We start from the raw sequence: 21,002 nt of genomic DNA on the forward strand, positions 1-21,002 counted from the left end.
AAATTTAAATTTTGGTTGTCCTTTGCTTTCCTTTTCTTGTTTTTCCCTTGAGACTTTGGCTTTGCTAGGAATGGCAAATAAGATAATTTCAGTAGTGTAGTGCTTAAATTTTTGGTATATTCCTGCTTATCTTGTCATCCCCTTTCCGTCTCTATATTAGGTATTTTAATGATTGTTCTTTCATGTGAATAGGTTAGTATCCCTCCAAACTTAATGTGAGTTTAGAGTGTGTACTTGAACTTACTGATTTGGTTGGGAAGTGTTTATTGGTTGAGGGTTGAAGTTCTAAACGTTTGCCTCTTGTTTCGTAGAATGTTAGAACTTGAAGAGACCTATACAGCTTATCATAGTTTGTGTAGAGTAACCAGATTCTTCTGCTCACAAAATTATATTCCTGAAGTCTTTCATCACTTGGGGGAGCAGAAAACATAATTTTATAAAGAGTAGATTATGCTGAATTAGTTTCTTTCGAAGCTGATGACAAAGTCAGCAGATAGGTTATATCTGACACCATACCAACAATTAACATTTGTTTGCTTACTTTGTGCCAGGCATTATGTTAAATGTTTTACGTGACTCTCTCATCTAATCCTCACGGCAACTTTATAAGATGGCTAAAATCCCCATTTTTATAGATGAAGAAACTAAAACTAAGTGATTAACTGAAGCCAAAGTAATCTGCCCAGAAGCCCACTGGGGGAGCCAGGATTGAACTTAGGTTGTTTGACTCCAGACTCGAGCTCTTAATCTTAACTACTACTCTAGACTGCTTCTACCATATTTCCTTTACATCATTTTTGGCATGACTTGGGGGTATCTCACCTTATTCCTATCAGCTGTTAAGAAAAGAAGATCTTTTCCCTTATTAATCTTCAGTAGATGAACACCTTTTTGAATGTCATACCTAAAAGTATGACACAAAGAAATGAACTTGGCGAAAGCCTATGGAGTGTTTATTTGATAGAGTTTTCCCATGGGGATGGACATAAATCTGTGTGTATATAGAGTGTGTGCGTTTATTATGACGTGAGGAGTGGAAAGTGAGAAAAAGGTTTTAAGTAATAAACTTGGCTTTGTAAGAGTCTGGAGGTATAAATACATCCAAGAATGATAGATTTGGGATGGAGTAAGGAATAAACTCAGGATGAAGGAAGGAATAAATTCAACAGGGAATTTTTTTTTTAAGATTCATTTGTTTATTTTGGGAGAGAGAGAGAATGGGAGGGAGGAGCAGAGGGAGAGGGAGAGAGAATCCCAAGCCGACTCCATGCTCATTGTGGAGTCCGACTCGGGGCTCCATCTCATGACGCTGATATCACCACTGGAGTTGAAACCAAGAGTCAGATGCTTAACTGACTGAGCCACCCAAGCACCCCTCCACAGGGAATTAAAGCTAATATGGCTATGGATGAAAAAGCTATCAATATATGTACAGACTGGAAAGACCTGTTCCACATAATATGAAAGATGATGACTTAGGAAACATGACAGTCTGAAAGTCAGATATGTACCAGCATTAGTTCTAGGATGTGTGAAAAACACTATAAAACAAGAGAATCTGAAAATAATCTTGTTATCTTTGGTCTACTAGCTTTAGGCAGCCATGGAAGCCACTGAATAGCTCTTGCAGATTCTCAGTTATTGTCTATAAAAGTATATCTTTTCTTTTTCCCTTTCCTTTATTCCTTTTCTCTTTCTTCTTTCTTCTGTCTCTTATTCTTCTCTTCATGATTTCTAAACCTTTGTCTTAGGGTGTTGCTGGAAATAGCTCAACTCTTTTGTGAAAATATGGCAATATCTTTGCCATATTCTCATCTAAGAGTTTTTATTTTGTTTTATTTTTGTATATCTGTGATAGCATTGGACTAATAGCTCCTTGATGTTCAGGCTTGATCTTTGACCTTTTAGGGAACTGTGATGCAGTTTTTGAAGCAGGATCATAAGAACCGTGGAGTTGGTGATGAGGCCTAAATATCCAGAGGAGTCAGTTGGCCAACTCCGGTTTCTGCTAGCATGAGATAGTATTTTAGAACAAGGTTTCCAGACTTTTCTGCATCATGGCGGAAATGATTTACTTGTATGGCAGACTATAGCCTGGCTCTCCCTGGCTCCCTGAAGTCCGAAGGAGGGGTCAATATTTCAGCACATCTATAATTCATTCTTGGCACACTGGTTGGAAAGCTTTGCCTTGGAGAAGAGGAATATGTTACTTTGTTTAATACCTTCTGTTTATTTAGTATATAATAATTTACAAAGCACTTCCATACTTTATTTTACTCTAGTTTTTTCCATACTCCATTTTACTCTTAGTTTTACTCCAGCCATATCAAGTAGATGGAGCAAATAATATTACCATGTTAGAAATGAAAAAATTGAGATTTTAGATAAAGTGCTTTGTATAAGGTCACACATGTAATAAGGGGTGGATCAGGAATTCAAATCCCAGGTGGAAAGAGTCCCTGGGAGTTAAGTCAGTGGCATGTAACCTCCAGGATGGCCAGGACCCTATCTGTTTTGTTTAAGTGCTACTTTCAAGGCATCAAGGGCAGGGCTAGGTACATGGAAGTCCATAATAGTTGTCAGTTATTAAGTGCTACTCTGGCTAGGCATTATGCTTTGTAGATGCTATATTAGGTATTATATTAGGTATATTAGATATTAGTTATTCTTATTTTCTATTAACAAATGAAGAAACAGGTATATAAACCAGCAGAAGTAATTAGTCCAAGGTCACCCAAGCTGTAAAGGAGAACCACAGACTAATAACCAAAGTTGCTTGCTCCAAAGCTTGTACTCTTTTCACTATAGTGACTGAATGATTTCATGACATTGTAGGGTAGAGATTGGGTTCCATTTAAAGTGTGTGACATTGGGGGCAAAGGGTGATGGTGGTAAAGGGAGCTAGCCAAGTGGACTATTAAGTGTTTATTTTTGGCAGTTTTGAGGTTGAGTTCTAGAGATGGTGGCTGTCTTTTTTAAAGGATTTCCAAATTGTTTTGAGATGGGGGTGGGATAGAAGAGTAGTGTGATACAACTCAGTGACTTGGACCATTGGTGCTATAGGTGCTCCTAACAAAAGGGTTAAAAAAATATAGACCCTCTTCATATATGACTTAATACTAATTATAGATTATTTCTTAAAGGTAGGTTTACAGATTATTTTTATTCTTTCTGTATTTACTAATTTTTCTCTATGGCATATTAATGACTTTTAAAAATATTTTAATTATACAAGTAATATATATCCTTCAAATTAAAATTCAAATAATATAAGCAGATGAAATGAGAGTTTCTAGTGCTCTAATCCCTCTGTCACCCACATCCACTGTCAGTTAATTTGCACGGTAGTTGCTGGGGGTTAGATGAAATAGATGAGGAAGCTCTAAACGAGCTCTCATACTGTAGCACTAGCCACATGTGGCTATTTAAATTGTTTAAAATAAAATAGGAGTAAAAATTCAGTTCCTCAGTCACATCAGTCACATTTAGGTGCTCAACAGCCACATGTGGCTAAGTTGCTACTTCACTGGGTACTGCAGGTATAAAACATTCCCAACAACATTGGCCAGCCCTGCTAAAACTTTAAAATACTACATGATTAGTGACATAATTGCTGTACTATTGAACCAAGATTTTAAAAATCTCTGTATTGCCCATGGTGCCTAGCAGTTTTTGTTTTAGCTGATGAAATATTATTGCCATATTCTCTCTCAGCTTTTTATTTTAACTAAATCCAGATGGTCAAAGTCTAATGTTTTCTTGGATATTTGGGGATTATAGTTACCTGCTTTTCTAGGATAAAGAGGACAGCTTTTCTAAGGGTGTGTTTTCTCTCTCCTCTGAGCTCTAGACCTATATATTTTGCTTTCTAGTTGGTGCCCTCTCTTGAGTATGTAAAAGGTATCTCAAATACAACATGTCTAAAACTAAATTGATTTCCCCTTCACTTCCACACCCCCCCCCCAAAAAAAAAAAAACCCAAATGTTCATCTTTCTTTGTTCCTTATTTCAGTGAGTGACTCCATTATCTTTCCAGTTGTAAAATCCAGAAAACTAGGAGTGGTTCTTAATAACTCCCTCTCCCGGTTACATCCAGTCTATCAACAAGTTTTATTAATCTTACTTTCTGGATATCTCTTGAATCTGTTTACTTCTTCCCATTTCCACTACCACCACATTATTTTGTTACCATCATCTTGCCTGAAATTTCTACGGTAGCCTCCATTCTTGTCTGCCCACTTCTGTTTAGGCCACTCTCTAGTCCATTAACCATCCTGAAGGCATAGTGGTTTATTTTGAAACACACATCTGATTGTTACTCTTCTCTCCACCTCCCCAATCTTTCTATGGCGTCCCACTGCTTCGATGATAAAAATAAAACCCCTTAACAATGCTTAACTCATCCTCACCCTCCAGCCTCCTCGTATACAGTGTTCTGCTTAACTCTCCACTTCAGCCATGCTGGCCACCTTTTAGTCCTTTGTACTTGTCTTGCTCTTTGCCATTACAGAGCCTTTGCACATGCTTTTTTCCCTGTCTGGGTCACTCTTCTACATTTCACTTCTCTTGTTAGCTCCTAGCTATCCTTCACACTTCAACAGAAGTTTTGTTTCCTTAGGGAATACTCTAACCTCTGAGATTAGATACTCTAACCTCCCAGAACACACATTTACCACAGTTAAAATTTACATTTTGTGTGTGATTATATGATTGTCTTTCTCTTCCGTTTGCCTCCAAACTCCATGAAGATAGGACCAAATCTTATTTTCTTTTTTGGCTGATTCTTAAATCCCTATGACCTACCTAGCTCAGTACCTGATATGAATATTGAAAACTAATTATTATAAAATATAGCATAGTATTCTTAGATTATGTTATAATAAACTCTTATTTTAGAACAGTTTTATAGAATTATTGCAGATAGTGTAGTGATTCCGCTATACCCCATGCCCAGTTTCTCTTATTGTTAACATACTGCATTAGTATGGTACATTTGTCACAATTCATGAACCAGTATTCATATGTACTAACCTGTGTTCAAATTGCATCAGTTGTCTCCTAATGTCCTTTTTCTATGCCAAGATACCACATTACATTTAGTTGTCATGTGCCCTCTTGGTTTTGACTGGTTCTCAGACTCCTTCATTTTGATTACAAGTTGATAGTTTTGAGAATTACTGGTCAGGTATTTTGTAGATTATCCCTTAATTGAGATTTGTCTGATGCTATTCTTAGGATTAGACTGGATAATGTGTTTTGGCGAGGAAGACCCACAGAGGTAAAGTGACATCCTCATCATATGAAGAATAAATACTATCAATGTGCCTTACCACTGTTGTTAACCTTGGTCACCTGGCTTGAGATAGGGTTTATCAGTTTCGTGGTGTCCTCTGTAAAGTTACTTCTCCCCCCACCTTTGCATATTGTACTTTTTAGAAGAAAGTCACTATTAGTTGAAGTACATGCTTAAGAAGTAGGGAGTTACGTTCCATCTCCTTAATAGTGGAGTATATGTATGAATTTTTTGGAATTCTTCGGCAAGGGAAATTCATCTCCTTGTCCTCATTTATTAACTTAATCATTTATTTATATGAATATTGACTCATGGGTATTTATATTTTGACTTATAATCCAGTACAACTTTATTTGTTGCTCAGATTGCTTCAGCTTTGGCCTTCGGGAGCTCTTTCAGTTGGTTTTTATATTCCTTTGACATATCCCCATCATTGTGAGGATTTTGTTGTTTTGTTTGGTTTGTTGGTGGTGGTTTGTTTTTTTTCTTTGTTTTTTTGGTTTTTTTTTAGCACATCTTTACTTTCTGGCACTACAAGATGTTGCAGACTCATCTTGTATATTTCCTGCCGCAGTCCTAGAATCAGCCATTTCTCCAAGGAGTGCTGGTTCCCTTTATTGGAGAATGGTATTAGAAATCAATATCTGGGAACTGTGTGTGCTCATTCTTGCTGTGGTTGCTTCTAAAAATATACACCAACTCATGTAAATATACATATCTCTAAATATTTAATATCTGTATTTGTGTTTAAGCAGTATTCTTAGATTATTTACTCTGAACTTTTTTCCACTGAAAACAATTACCTGTGAATATTGAGGGGTTTATTTTATATAGTTTTGGGAATTTAGTAACAGAATTAAAGTATTCCAATTCTTTTGGTTCTTGGTTGGCTTCACTGCTAATGTTCTGGAACTTGACTGGTCATTTATGAAGAATGAGACCACAGTACATGGAATAATTTAGAGTTTACTTACAGCTAGTTTTCTTTTCAAGGAATAATTTAGTTTTGAGAGTCTTAAAATTTTACTTCTCATTAGTTTCTCTAACACGATCTGAATGGGGAAAATAAGACTTCTCCAGTGAATTTATTACTTGGTTAAAAACTAGTAATGGTGGTAGGAATGGGAATAGTTGAATATTGAGTTTTATTTTTTAAAGTTTATTTTTATTAGTAATCTCTACACTAGTATAGGGTTCAAACTCACGACCCCAAGATCAAGAGTTGCATGCTCCTCCAACTGAGCCAGCCAGGTGCCCCTGAATATTGATTTTTAAATTGTTTCTCATTATTACATATAATTGAGAATTAACTATATTTTGTCAAAGCTTTCTATTTTTGAATTATCTAGACTGATGGTTTATCCTAATGAGCAACTTAATCTTAATTTACCACTACCCGAAAGGACTTAGAGATATCTAGCAAAATAGCTTTTACAGATACAAGGTAATTGTTGACATACAGACAGCAGCATAATGTAAATGGTTCTTTATTATCTTACTTCTGTTTATTTGGTTATTCTACTTAGGAAAGGGAATGTAATTGTATTTTGAACATATTGTGTGGTGGAAACCATTTTTAGTTCAGTATCATTTGCATTGGACAGTGGGTTAAAGGATTTTTTTCCTTATGTTAAGAAAACTATCATAAAAATGAAAATTATTTTAAATTGTTTTGACTAAAGCAGAAAGCTTCTGTATTTTGGATATTATTTTTCAACTTTAAACACATGTAGTTATTTAATGTCACTATGTATTTTAACTTTTTTTTTTTGGTAAATAAGTTAGTTCAAGTTGAAATTTCAGATTAAATTGTGAAATTAAAGCAAGTCTTACCATTCTCTTTCTGTTTATCCATGAGCAAGAAAATATATTCTGTAGATTCCATCAAGAATGAAAGAAATAGAGTCATTTTTCTTTAATATTTAGCCTGGTAACCAGTCTCTGGAATAGCAGCAATATAGTAGTCTAAAGAAACTAAGCAAGTTTGGATTAAAGCAAGGCCATTTTGCTACTTTTTGCTTTCAGTTTTCTGTATTTACTTCCTTAGCATTGTCTTTGACTCCCCAGTCAGAGCTGCTTTGTCCCATATATTATAATTATTTATACTATTTCTCCAACTTTTTTACTAAAGTACCCCTAGAAAGATGTATCCCTCTTCAGATTTTCTTTTCTTTTTCAGATGTTTCTTTGGAGGCTCATATTTTGTTACAAAAATTTAAGAAATTTCTTAGAAGACTTATGTATATTGTTTTATTCAAGTGAATATTGCTTTAGATCCCATAATATAGTACTTATTTTAATAAAAAGAATGTAAATTCCCATTCTAGTATGATGTGCCATGTTTATCCTGTTTATATCTGCCTTCCTGTGCCTTGATCATACCATTTCAGACTCTGTGTGGTATGTGAATACCTTAATTTGAAAAACTCATGGTTTCTGTTTAACAACACTTATTCCATACATAGGTCCTTCAGTATTAGACTCCCAGTCTTTAACTCATTGGCATCATGGAGACTATAAATGCAGTTTTTCTTTTCTGATATCCATGGAATCTTTTGTTTCTTCTTCCAGTATCCTGGCAAATCTAGTACCTCCTGGCCTCTCTTTCTTGGGTCCTAGGAAGACTCTTAAGTGCATTTAAGTATTGTAGGGCATAGAATTCTCCCTCATTAAATTCCAGTTAAAGTTCTTATATAATTTCCCTCTGCATAGCTCTAGTTTATTCAGTTTATGGAAATTAAAATGTGATTTTAATAATAAAATCAAAAACAATCCCAAACAGTTGAATTATAAACTTCAGGTGATATTATTTATGTACTTTTTACAAGTGCTAATTAATAATTCACTTTATAGGTCATTTGTTCTTACACTCATTAGTTAATGAATACCTCTGGCTGATTTATAGAAGTAGAGCCCCAGAGATGACTTGAGGCATTTTTGACCTGCAGTACAAATTGGCCTATGAAGCCTGAGCATTAATGGTAGTTTTGTAATAGTAATTTATCGTTCTATTTTGAAAACAGTTTTTTTTTTTAATTGTATTTATTCATTTGAGAGAGAGAGCATGCATGTGCACAAGCAGGGGGAGGGGCAGAGGGAGAGGGAGAAGTAGGCTCCCCACTGAGCAGGGAGCCTGACAGGGGTTCTATCCCAGAACCCTGGAATCATGACCTGAGCAGAAGGCAGACGCTTAACCGACTGAGCCACCCAGGTGCCCCTGTTTTGAAAACAGTTTTTAAAGATAACTGAATTTATGTAAAGATCAAAAAACACATAACTTAAACAGTACACGTTACAAGTCATTAATTCTTAAATCTTTTTGTTCCCATGTATATTAGTTATCAAAGTTGTGAACAAACTTCTAAAAAATAAATGTGAAGGTCAGAGCATTTAAAGAATATGAATAAAACACAGATTTAGTAATCATCTCTGTAATTCTCAGAAATTTGATTTCCTGTTTCCCTATATGCCTAGGGTTATTTGGCCTTTTCTTGAGCTGGATAATAATGATATATTTTCCTAATTGGTGCTGCTGTTGAATACAGGGGGAGCAGATGATAACTCCTGTTTTGCTTTTTTCACTTAACAATATGTCCTGGAAATCACTCCGTATCATAGAAATCGTCCTCTTTTTTTTTTTTTTTTTTTTTTACAGTTGCATAGTACTCCATTCTTTGGATGTACCATAGTTTATTCAGTCATTTTCCCATGTACAGACATTTAGGCTGTTTCTCATATTTTGCATTTATGAAGAATACTGCAATGTCTATGTATTTTTGTATTGTTGGAGGTGTACTCCCAGGATAGATTCCTAGAATTGAGATTGCTGGGTCCAACAGTAAATCCGTATGTGATATTCTTAAGCATCACCAAAATTCCCTCCAGAATGGTTGTACCAATATGTATTCCCATCAGCAGTATAGTATGAGAGTGCCTGTTTTTCCTTATTTCCTCACTAACAGAATGTTTTTGTTATGTTTAAAATTTTTTTGCCAGTCTAATAGGTGAGAAATGGTATCTTGGTGTTTTAACTTACACTTCTCTAATTGTGAGTGAATTTGAACATTTTTATATTTTGAAGGGCCATTTTAATATCTTTTTTGTGTGTGTGAATTTTCTGTTCATGTCTTTTTCCTGCTCTCAATCTGGTTTTTTATGTTTTTTCTTTAAGAACTCTTTACAGTTGTCTCTCCTTATCTGTGGGGGATACATTCCAAAACCTCCAATGGATGCCTGAAAGTGTGGATAGTACCAAACCCTATATATACTGTGTGTTTTTTCTACACATACATATCTATGATATCTATGATAAAGTTTAATTTATCAATTAGGCATGTTCAGAGACTAATAACAGGGATGCCTGGGTGGCTCAGTCGGTTAAGCGTCTGCCTTCAGCTCAGGTTATGATCCCAGGGTCCTGGGATCAAGTCCTGCATCAGGCTCCCTGCTCAGCGGTGAACCTGCTTCTCCCTCAGCCTGCAGCTCCCCCTGCTTGTGCGTGCACTCTCTCACTCTCACTCTCTCTCTCTCTCTGACAGATAAATAAGTAAATAATCTTAAAAAAAAAAGATTAACAACAGTAATAAAGTGGAACAATTATAACAATATACTGTAATAAAAGTTATGTGAATGTGGTCTCTTTCTCTCTCAAAATATCTTATTGTACTGTACTGTACTCACCTTCTTCCTGGAGTGATGTGAGATGATAAAATGCCCATGTGATGAGATGAAGTTGAGGTGAGTGACGTAGATGTTGTGATGTAGTGTTAGGTTGCTGTTGATCTGATGACATGTCAGAAAGAGGATCATTTGCTTATCAACCACAGTTGAAACACAATAATATCCCTCAAATATACAATAGTCCCCCCTTAGCTGAGGTTTCACTTTCTCTAGTTTCAGTTAGCCAAGGTCATGATGAGAAGTTATGTTGAGAAAGTCTCCCTTGATTCCTTTCTCCTTGAATGTTGCATTTTGAATGGATGTTGAATTTTGTCAAAAGATCTCTCAACATCTGTGAAGAAAACTTTATTCTTTCCCTTAGATTTATGAATACAGTTTATATTAATAGATTTTCTAATTGAACTTGTCTTGCATTCCTGGGATAAATCCCACCTGTTCATGTTGTATTTTCCTAATGTGGTATTGGGTTTGGTTTACAAACCGAAATTGTAAAATTGTTCCCTCCTGTGTATTTCGAAAGTAAAAATTTGTTTCTTTGTATTATAGTACCTAACATGGTGCCTTGTAATTATTTATTCGTCTCCTTGATTAGATTCAGAGTACTTGTAGAATGTGAATTAGATTTTACTCTTCTTTCTCCTTAGTGCCTAGCAGAGTTCTTCATAAATAGTTGGCGTTCTCTAAATGTTGTTGAATAAGTTAGAAGCAGAAATAGTCTATTAAATTCTTTTTTATTAAACTTTTATTTAATGAAATCTGGATATAGTGTTTCACTTAGAGAATGACCAGTCATATGTGTTATCAGTTCAAAAGAGCACTGGCCAGGAAAGTAGAAGAGGTCTGAGTTCTGGTCTAAAACTTTGGGTTTATGTAGGCCATGAATAACTAATATTTTGGCTTCAGATATCTTTGGATATGAGTTTTTTCATCTGTCAAATCAAGTTGACCCTCTGATCTTTTAAATTTTGTTTCATATCTAAAATAATTGTATGAAATTATTTCTTAATCATTGAGGTCTGTATTTTTAACATTCTACATACTTTTTTTCTTAATTTTTGCTTTTTAGAATTGTTTACCTGTTATAATCAATAGATACTCATGTGATTATAGATCATTTTGCAAAGCACATTCTGACTACAAATAAATTAGTTATGTTACAGAATATTTGTTTAAGAATATTGGTGAGATTATACAGCTTTTTTAACTAAATTATTTAATGTGTGCTTAACACATTTTACTTTTAGGTATGTCTGACTGCAGCAATGATACTACAACTCTTGGTGCATCTAAACCAGGCACAGAAGAAGTCAAGTCTAATTCTGAGGTGATTGGGTGGTATTTCTATGGTTTTTTGAAATCAGCCCATCTCAATCAAAGTTTTAGACTGTCCAAATTGACTCAGTTGATCTAAACATGTGCCATTCTGAATAAACTCTTTTACACACATAGACACAGGAAAGGAGTGGGAAGAGAGAGATTTCTTCAAAAACGGGAAGTAAGTTGCTATTTACTTTTGGGCATCTGAAATTCTAGAATATACTTGTCACATAAATATGAATGTAAAAGTTGGGGTCAAAGCATAGCTTTTAATTGTTATATTTATTTATTTATTTTTAAGATTTTATTTGTCAGAGGGGGAGAGAGAGAGAGCGAGCGAGCGAGTGCACAAGCAGGGGGAGCGGCAGGCAGAGGGAGAAGCAGGCTCCCCACTGAGCAGGGAGCCTGATGCGGGACTTGATCCCAGGACCCTGGGTCCATGACCTGAGCCAAAGGCAGACACTTAACTGACTGAGCCACCCAGGCGTCCCTATAGTTTTTAACTTAAACATGAAATGGGGTTTCTGTTGAAATAATGTAGTAATAGGTTCATATTTGAACCTGTCTACTTCCGTATACTGTCTTTAGTTAGGTATGCATCAGAATCCCAAGTATAGAGTTTAAAAAAAAAACAAAACAAAAAACCTGAGTTCTGAACTTTGCTTTTGACTCACTGAATCTGAAGCTACAGTGATAGTACCAGACCATATGGGTTTTGGGGGTTTTTTTCTTTCTGGAAGTTCTACAAATGATTCTAACCATTTCTCTGATGGTTCAATGAACCACTACTTCATTAGAGTAAAGAGAAAAATATGAAAAAAGTTAATTTTATATTAAATTCAAGTTATCAGATGTTTTTAAATACCTAATACTAGTAAAGCCTCTCATGTTTATAGTGTGTAACGATTTCTAGAGTAGCACTTTCATATTGTCCCATTTTGAACCTTAGAACAGTTTGGTATCATTCAGATAGTATACTAGAACAGCTGTTATTTTCCCCACTTATTTGTTGAACATACTGAGCTTTCAGAGATAGTGACTGACTTAGAGGAATTGGCAAGGCTGGAACACCACGTGGGGTCTTCTGACTCCAGATGCAGTGTTCCTGAACCAGGTTGCCATCAGTATATATGAACAATGCCAGGCACAGTATTTCTTCAACTAAGCCAAGACACTGTGAGTCTGTGTGAAAGCTTTAACATGGGATTTAGAGCTAGATAATTTAATTTTAGCCCAAAAGTCAGAGTTGAGTTCTGGTTGGCCATATATGTATTACCTATGGAGGGTTTAGGATTCTTTGTGATTTAAAATAGTTTGGTTATTTACTGTTTGTCAAAACAATGTTTTAATTATATTTAGTTCAGAGAAACTAGGGAATTATGTATACTGTATTTATCTTAACTCATGGATTTGATTTTTTATGATCAGATCTCTGAATCTAAACTGTTGAGAAATGATCAGAGGAAGTTTGATGCTTGTGAACTACAGGAAGGATTGGCAGCCCAGCCAATGATAAGATTCATAATAAATGAAAGTATTGTATTCGTGGTTTACCACTGAGATTCGGCTGTCTGAATGTCACTCACATAGATGCTAAACTAGAAGTTTCTTGCTCTTTTAATAGAGAGGTAAACCTGAATGATGATGATCTGAAGGAAACCACTGCCAAGTAATCGTTGTGAAAATTTGTATGTATATTAACATTAAAATCCATGTTATGGGGGCACCTGGGTGGCTCAGTCGTTAAGCGTCTGCCTTTGGCTCAGGTCATGATCCCAGGGTCCTGGGATTGAGCCCCACGTCAGGTTCCCTGCTCCGCGGGAAGCTTGCTTCTCCCTCTCCCACTCCCCCTGCTTGTGTTCCCTCTCTCGCTGTGTCTCTCTCTGTCAAATAAATAAATAAAATCTTTAAAAAAAAAAAGAAATCCATGTTATGCATTCCCTGCATTTTTAGCCATACCCAAAGTGCAGTGTTCACAGGAAATACTAGGATTTAAAAAAAAAAAAAGGATCAGGTGTGTGAGTATAGTCTGAATTTATGTCCAAATTTAAAAGTACTGTGTGAGTTTACAATTAACCGAAAAAAGATTTAGGGATATTTTTGACTTTAAAATTCCCTGTTTATGGTGTGCCTGGATGGCACAGTTGGTTAGGCTTCCAACTCTTGGTTTCATCTCAGATTGTGATCTCGGGTTGTGAGATCGAGCCCTGCATTAAGCTCCATGCTCAGCGTGGAATCTGCTTAGGACTCTCTCTCCCTCTCCCTCTGCCTCTCCCTCCCTGCACGCGCGTGCACACATGCACGCGCACTCTCTCTATCTCTCTCAAATAAATAAATAAATCTTTAAAATTCCCCGTTTACACTGGGTATAGGACTGATGAATCACTGACCTCTGCCTCTGAAACCAATAATACATTATATGTTAATTAATTGAATTTAAATTTAAAAGAATAAAATTCCCCATTAGTATTCTACTAACCTGAATCTGCTCTTTTTCAAAATCCAGATGAAAACATTTTTGGGGGGTCAGATTTGCTTACATGAATTTTTCTTTGAATATATCTCTATATGTATTACGGCAGTTAACTTCTTAAATGTTCTATGCAACAAACTTTTCAGTAATTCGGACTAATCTTCGAGCTTGGTGCATCACTGGTGATCAGTTTGATGAATGAATTAATTCTCACTACTAGTATAAAGGATATATGGATATTGGTTTCTTAGGAATAGAATACTGAGGACATGGGTGATAGTTTTGATTTCTTTAAAAGTAAAACAGAACAACAGCAAGGAGGGTGCTGGGTGGCTTAATCAGTTAAGCATCTGAATCTTGGTTTCGGCTCAGGTCATGATCTCGCTGTCCTGGGATCGAGCCCTGTATGCAGCTGCTCGCTCAGTGCGGAGCCTGCTTCAGATTCTTTTTCCCTCCCTCTCTCCTTCTTCCCTGCTGGCTTGCGCTCCCTCTCTCTCTCAAATATACAGAATCCTTAAAAACAACAGCAAAAACTCCAGCTTTTTGAACTGAGCCAAAAACACTGTCAACCCTGAGCAAAAAGAAACTTAAAAAGTTCATTTAAGTTCTATAAGGTGAATTGCCTTGCTCACAATCATTCAGCTAGTTAATTATAGAACCTAGGGGGATTTTCTAGCTCTCAACCAAATGATCTGTTAAAATATCCGTCTCATCAGTGACCATAAAAATGCTTTCTTCTTTTAATGTGTGTGTTTTAATGACATCAGTTTTTTTCTTTCTAAATTAAAAAAAAAAAAGAAGAAAACATGAGCTTGGCTTGCTTTATACTCTAGTCCAGTCTTGATTACAGCAGATGAAGGTGCATTTTGTTCTTTGTGTTTTTAATATTTAAACTTTATACCTTGAAATGTGTTTAAACTGCTGATTCTGTATCTGTGGAAGAAATAATGGTTTAATAGGCACCATTCACAGAGAGTCTGTTAGGTGCTAGATGCTGTACTGGGTTTTACATATGTATTATCTCATTTAATACTATAATAACCCTGTTTGCATTTGAGGTATTCTCCCTCATTTTACAGATTAGGCAACACAGACCTCAAAAGGCTAACATAGCTAATGAGGAACAGAGCTATGATTTAAACCCAAATAAAAGTGGAAAATATGAGTAAATTTAAGAAACTAAATAGGGAAAAAATTATTTAAAGGTAGAAACAAGGATATTGGAAAAAAGCAAATAGGTATATTTTTAACAATAAAAAAGGAAAGAAAGGAAAGCAAGTGTATTAGGTATTAGCATGTTCTAGGGTTATTGCCTGAATTCTTCTTTTCTGTCTGACCTTCAGTATAGTAACACCAATACATATACCAATTTCTAATGTCCAAAAAATATATACAAAAATTTGCGTTTTTCTTTTATTATGCTATGAAGGGAATGCAGATTCTGCATTCAAGACATTTTGATTAATAGAGGAAATTTTAAAATAAAGAAAATGTAGAGTAATGTCTTTAGAGTGATACAAATAAAGAATTGTGACAGTTCAGAGGAGTATCAGCCAGGAACATCACTGCAGGTGGCATTTTAAACTGAGTCTTAGAGTGTGAGTAGAATTTGAGCATATGAGTGATGATGGTCACTGCTTGAGCAAAGGCATAGAGAAAGGAGATTGAGAGACGTGTATGGGAAAGTGTGAATAATTAAGTTTGATTTAATAGGGTATCTGAAGTATAATTGATGGAAAGAAATAGTCCAGGTCATGGAAGGATTTTGAGTGTCAAGAGGAGTTTGCTTTTTTTATGTTGGAAACATATTGAGGGAGACAGAAGTTAAACATATACATAAATAGGGACACCTGGGTGGCCCAGTTGGTTAAGCATCTGCCTTCAGCTCAGGTCATGATCCCGGGGTCCTGGGATCTAGCTCCAATTTGAGTCGGGGCTCCTTGCTTAGTGGGGAGTCTCCTTCTCCCTCTCTGTTTGCCCCTCCTCCCCCACTCGTGCACACACACTCTCTTTCTGTCTCAAATAAATAAAATCTTTAAAAAAATACATAAGTAAATTTTATAATTAATGTAGTCTTTACTGCTATAAAGCAGGTTAAGGGGTTAAAGAGTGACAAAAACTGCAGATTTGCATTGGTTGGTCAGGGAAGGCCCTTCTTAGATGATGTTTTAGCAAAAACCTGAATGAAAATCTGGAAATATGAACTTTCCAGAAAGAGGAAACAAGGGCAAAAATAAGATTGGTGTGTTTGAGGAACAGTGATGAAGGCTCTGTGGCTGGAACTGAGTGTCACTGAGGAAAGAGTGGGAGGAAATGTGGTTCAGGTGGTAGCTGGCAGCTGAGATTGGCTTGATATAGAAATGAGAATGACAGAGAATGAGAAAGTTGGGAGAAGATTTGAAATGCAGTGGTCAGGTAGCACCTGGTTGAAAATATAAGCCAAATTAGCTGTTGATACTAATATATTAAAACATTTTTAAGGGAAGTTTGCAACGTGTGAAATAAAGATTAAATAGTAAATGAATTTGGGGAGGAGGAGCAAGATGGCGGAGGAGTAGGAGACCTAAATTTGTCTGGTCCCAGGAATTCAGCTAGATAGGTATCAAACCATTCTGACCACCTACAAACTCAACAGGAGATCGAAGAAAAGAATAGTAGCAACTCTCTGAACAGAAAAGCGACCACTTTCTAGAAGGTCTCCTCTGATTTGTTTAGTGTATATTTTTCTGGGGTTGTTATTACCCTTTTAGCATTTTGTTTTCTCATTCATCTATTCTCCTCTGGACAAAATGACAAGATGGAAAAACTCACCTCGGAAAAAAAGAACAAGAGGCAGTACCGACTGCCAGGGACCTAATCAATACAGACATCGGTAAGATGTTGGAACTAGAGTTCAGAATGATGATTATAAAGATACTAGCTGGGCTTGAAAAAAGCATGGAAGATACTAGAAAATCCCTTTCTGGAGAAGTAAAAGAACTAAAATCTAACCAAGTTGAAATCGAAAAGGCTATTAATGAGGTACAATAAAAAATGGAGGCTCTAAATGCTAGGATAAATGAGGCAGAAGAGAGAATTAGTGATACAGAAGACCAAATGATGGAGAATAAAGAAGCTGAGAAAAAGATAAACAACTACGGGATCACGAGGGCAGAATTCGGGAGATAAGTGATACCATAAGATGAAACAATATTAGAATAATTGGGATCCCAGAAGAAGAAAGAGAGAGAGGGGCAGAAGGTATATTGGAGCAAATTATAGCAGAGAACTTCCCTAATTTGGGGAAGGAAACAGGCATCAAAATCCAGGAGGCACAGAGAACCCCCCTCAAATGAATAAAAATAGATCAACACCCTGACACCTAATAGTAAAACTTACAAGTCTCAGAGACAAAGAGAAAATCCTGAAAGCAGCTCAGGACATGAGGTCTGTAACCTACAACAGTAGAAATATTAGATTGGCAGCAGACCTATCCACAGAGACCTGGCAGGCCAGAAAGGACTGGCATGATAAAGTCAGAGCACTAAAGAGAAAAATATGCAGCCAAGAATACTATATCCAGCTAGGCTGTCATTGAAAATAGGAGAGATAAAAAGCTTCCAGGACAAACAAAAACTAAAAGAATTTGCAGACACCAGACCAGCCCTACAAGAATAATTGAAAGGGGTCCTCTAAGCAAAGAGAGAGCCTAAAAGTAACATAGACCAGAAAGGAACACAGACAATATACAGTAACAGTCACCTTACAGGCAATACAGTGGCACTAAATTCATATCTTTCAATAGTTACCCTGAATGTAAATGGGCTAAATGCCCCAATCAAAAGACACAGGGTATCAGATTGGATTAAAAAACAAGACCTATCGATATGCTGCCTGCAAGAGACTCCTTTTAGACCCAAAGACACCTCCAGATTGAAAGTGAGGGGGTAGAAAACCATTTACCATGCTAATGGACATCAAAAGAAAACTGGTGGCAATCCTTACGTCAGACAAATTAGGTTTTAAACCAAAGACTATAATAAGAGTTGAGGAAGGACACTATATCCTACTTAAAGGGTCTGTCCAACAGGAAGATCTAACAATGGTAAATATCTGTGCCCCTACTATGGGAGCAGCCAATTATATAACCAATTAATAACAGTCAAAGAAACACATCGACAAGAATACAATAATAGTAGGGGACTTTAACACCCCCCCCCCCCCACTGAAATGGACAGATCATCTAGGCAAAAGATCAACAAGGAAATAAAGGCTTTAAATGACACACTGGACCAAATGTGTATTCAGAACATATATATATATTCAGATATGTTCAGATATATTCACAGATATATTCAGAACATTCCATCCCAAAGCAACAGAATACACATTCTTCTCTAGTGCCCATGGAACATTCTCCAGAATAGATCACATCCTAGGTCACAAATCAGGTCTCAACCAGTACCAAAAGATTGGGATCATTCCCTGCATATTTTCGGATCACTGCTTTGAAACTAGAACTCAGTCACAAGAGGAAAGTTGGAAAGAACTCAAATACATGGAGGCTAACGAGCATCCTACTAAAGAATGAATGGGGGCGCCTGGGTGGCTCAGTTGGTTAAGCGACTGCCTTCGGCTCAGGTCATGATCCTGGAGTCTCAGGATCGAGTCCTGCATCGGGCTCCCTGCTCGGCAGGGAGTCTGCTTCTCCCTCTGACCCTCCCCCCTCTCATGCTCTCTCTCTCTCATTCTCTCTCTCAAATAAATAAATAAAATCTTTAAAAAAAAAAAAAAAAAAAGAATGAATGGGTCAACCAGGAAATTAAAGAAGAATTAAAAAAATTCATGGAAACCAATGAAAATGAAAACACAAGTGTTCAAAATCTTTGGGATGCAGCAAAGGCAGTCCTAAGAGGAAAGTATTATAGCAATACAAGCCTTTCTCAAGAAACAAGAAAGGTCTCAAATACACAACCTAATGCTACACGTAAAGGAGCTGGAGAAAGAACAGCAAATAAAGCCTAAACCCAGCAGGAGAAGAGAAATAATAAAGATCAGAGGAGAAATCAATGAAATAGAAACCAAAAGAACAGTAGAACATATCAACGAAACTAGGAGCTGGTTCTTTGACAGAATAAGATTGATAAACCCCTGGCCAGACTTATCAAAAAGAAAAGAGAAACGACCCAAGTAAATAAAATCATGAATGAAAGAGGAGAAATCACAACCAACACCAAAGAAATACAAACAATTATAAGAACATATTATGAGCAACTATATGCCAGCAAATTAGACAATCTGGAAGAAATGGATGCATTCTTAGAGAAGTATAAACTACCACAGCTGAACCAGGAAAAAAATGAAAAACCTGAACAGACCCATAACCAGTAAGGAAATTGAAGCAGTAATCAAAAATCTCCCAACAAACAAGAGCCCAGGGCCAGATGGCTTCCCAGGGGTATTCTACCAAATATTTAAAGAAAATTAATACCTATTCTTCTGAAACTGTTCCAAAAAATAGAAATGGAAGGAAAACTTCCAAACTCGTTTTATGAGGCCACCATTACCTTGATCCCAAAACCAGACAAAGGCCCCATCAAAAAGGAGAATTACCAATATCCCTGATGAACATGGATGCAAAAATTCTCCCCAAAATACTAGCCAATAGGATCCAACAGTATATTAAAAGGATTATTCACCACCACCAAGTGGGATTTATTCCTGGGCTGCAAGGTTGGTTCAACATCCACAAATCAATCAATGTGATACAATACATTAATAAAAGAAAGAACAAGAACCATATGATTCTCTCAGTAGGTGCAGAAAAAGCATTTGACAAAGTACAGCATCCTTTCTTGATTAAAACTCTTCAGAGTGTAGGGATAGAGGGTACATACCTCAATATCATAAAAGCCATCTAGGAAAAACCCACAGCGAATATCATTCTCAGTTGGGAAAAACTGAGAGCTTTCCCCCTGAGGTCAGGAACACGGCAGGGATGTCCACTATCACCACTGCTATTCAACATAGTATTGGAAGTCCTAGCCACAGCAATCAGACAACAAAAAGAAATCAAAGGCATCCGAATCGGCGAAGAAGAAGTCAAACTCTCACTCTTTACAGATGATATGATACTTTATGTGGAAAACCCAAAAGACTCCACCCCAAAACTGCTAGAACTCATACAGGAATTCAATAAAGTGGCAGGATATAAAATCAATCTACAGAAATCAGTGGCATTTCTATACACCAACAACAAGACAAAAGAAAGAGAAATTAAGGAGTCGATCCCATTTACAATTGAACCCAAAACCATAAGATACCTAGGAATAAATCTAACCAAAGAGGCAAAGAATCTGTACTCAGGAAACTATAGAATACTCATGAAAGAAATTGAGGAAGACACAAAGAAATGGAAAAACATTCCATGCTCATGGATTGGAAGAACAAATATTGTGAAGATGTCAATGCTACCTAGAGCAATCTACACATTTAATGCAATCCATATCAAAATACCATCAACTTTTTTCAATGGGAACAAATAATTCTAAAATTTATATGGAACCAGAAAAGACCCCGAATAGCCAGAGGAATGTTGAAAAAGAAAAGCAAAGGTGGTGGCATCATAATTCCGGACTCCAAGCTCTATTATAAAGCTGTAGTCATCAAGACAGTACGGTACTGGCACAAAAACAGACACATCGATCAGTGGAACAGAATAGAGAGCCCAGAAATGGACCCTCAACTCTATGGTCAACCTTCGACAAAGCAGGAAAGAATGTCCAATGGAAAAAAGACAGTCTCTTGAACAAATGGTGTTGGGAAAATTGGACAGCCACATGCAGAAGAATGAAACTGGACCATTTCCTTACACCACACACAAAAATAGACTCAGAATGGATGAAAGACCTCAATGTGAGACAGGAATCCATCAAAATCCTAGAGGAGAACACAGGCAGCAACCTCTTCGACCTCAGCTGCAGCAACTTCCTCCTAGACATATTGCCTTTAAAGGCAAGGGAAGCAAGGGCAAAAATGAACTATTGGGACTTCATCAAGATTAAAAGCTTTTGCACAGCAAAGGAAACAGTCAACAAAACCAAAAGACAGCCGACAGAATGGGAGAAGATATTTGCAAATGACATATCAGATAAAGGGCTAGTATCCAAAATCTATAAAGAACTTTTCAAACTCAGCGCCCAAAGAACAAATAATCCAATCAAGAAATGGGCAGAAGACACTTCTGCAAAGACATCCAAA

The 21,002-nt window shown here is 36.5% G+C and overlaps 1 protein-coding gene across 8 annotated transcripts in view; it reads left to right on the forward strand.

Annotated features, from left to right (window-relative positions):
* ARFIP1 (ADP ribosylation factor interacting protein 1) overlaps positions 1-21,002 on the forward strand; it is a 122,212-nt gene that overhangs the window by 1,859 nt on the left and 99,351 nt on the right. For 5 of the 8 annotated variants that reach the window (XM_032413015.1, XM_032413017.1, XM_032413014.1 and 2 more), the window contains exon 2: positions 11,218-11,297. The exons of the other annotated variants lie outside the window; for them this stretch is intronic. In XM_032413015.1, the coding sequence (XP_032268906.1) occupies positions 11,220-11,297 (78 nt within the window). In that variant the 5' untranslated portion in view covers positions 11,218-11,219. The remainder of the gene's footprint in view (positions 1-11,217; positions 11,298-21,002) is intronic. 8 annotated transcript variants of the gene reach the window in all.

This window comes from Phoca vitulina, unplaced genomic scaffold (assembly GCF_004348235.1).
Source record: "Phoca vitulina isolate PV1807 unplaced genomic scaffold, GSC_HSeal_1.0 scaffold14, whole genome shotgun sequence".
Lineage (NCBI taxonomy): Eukaryota > Metazoa > Chordata > Mammalia > Carnivora > Phocidae > Phoca > Phoca vitulina.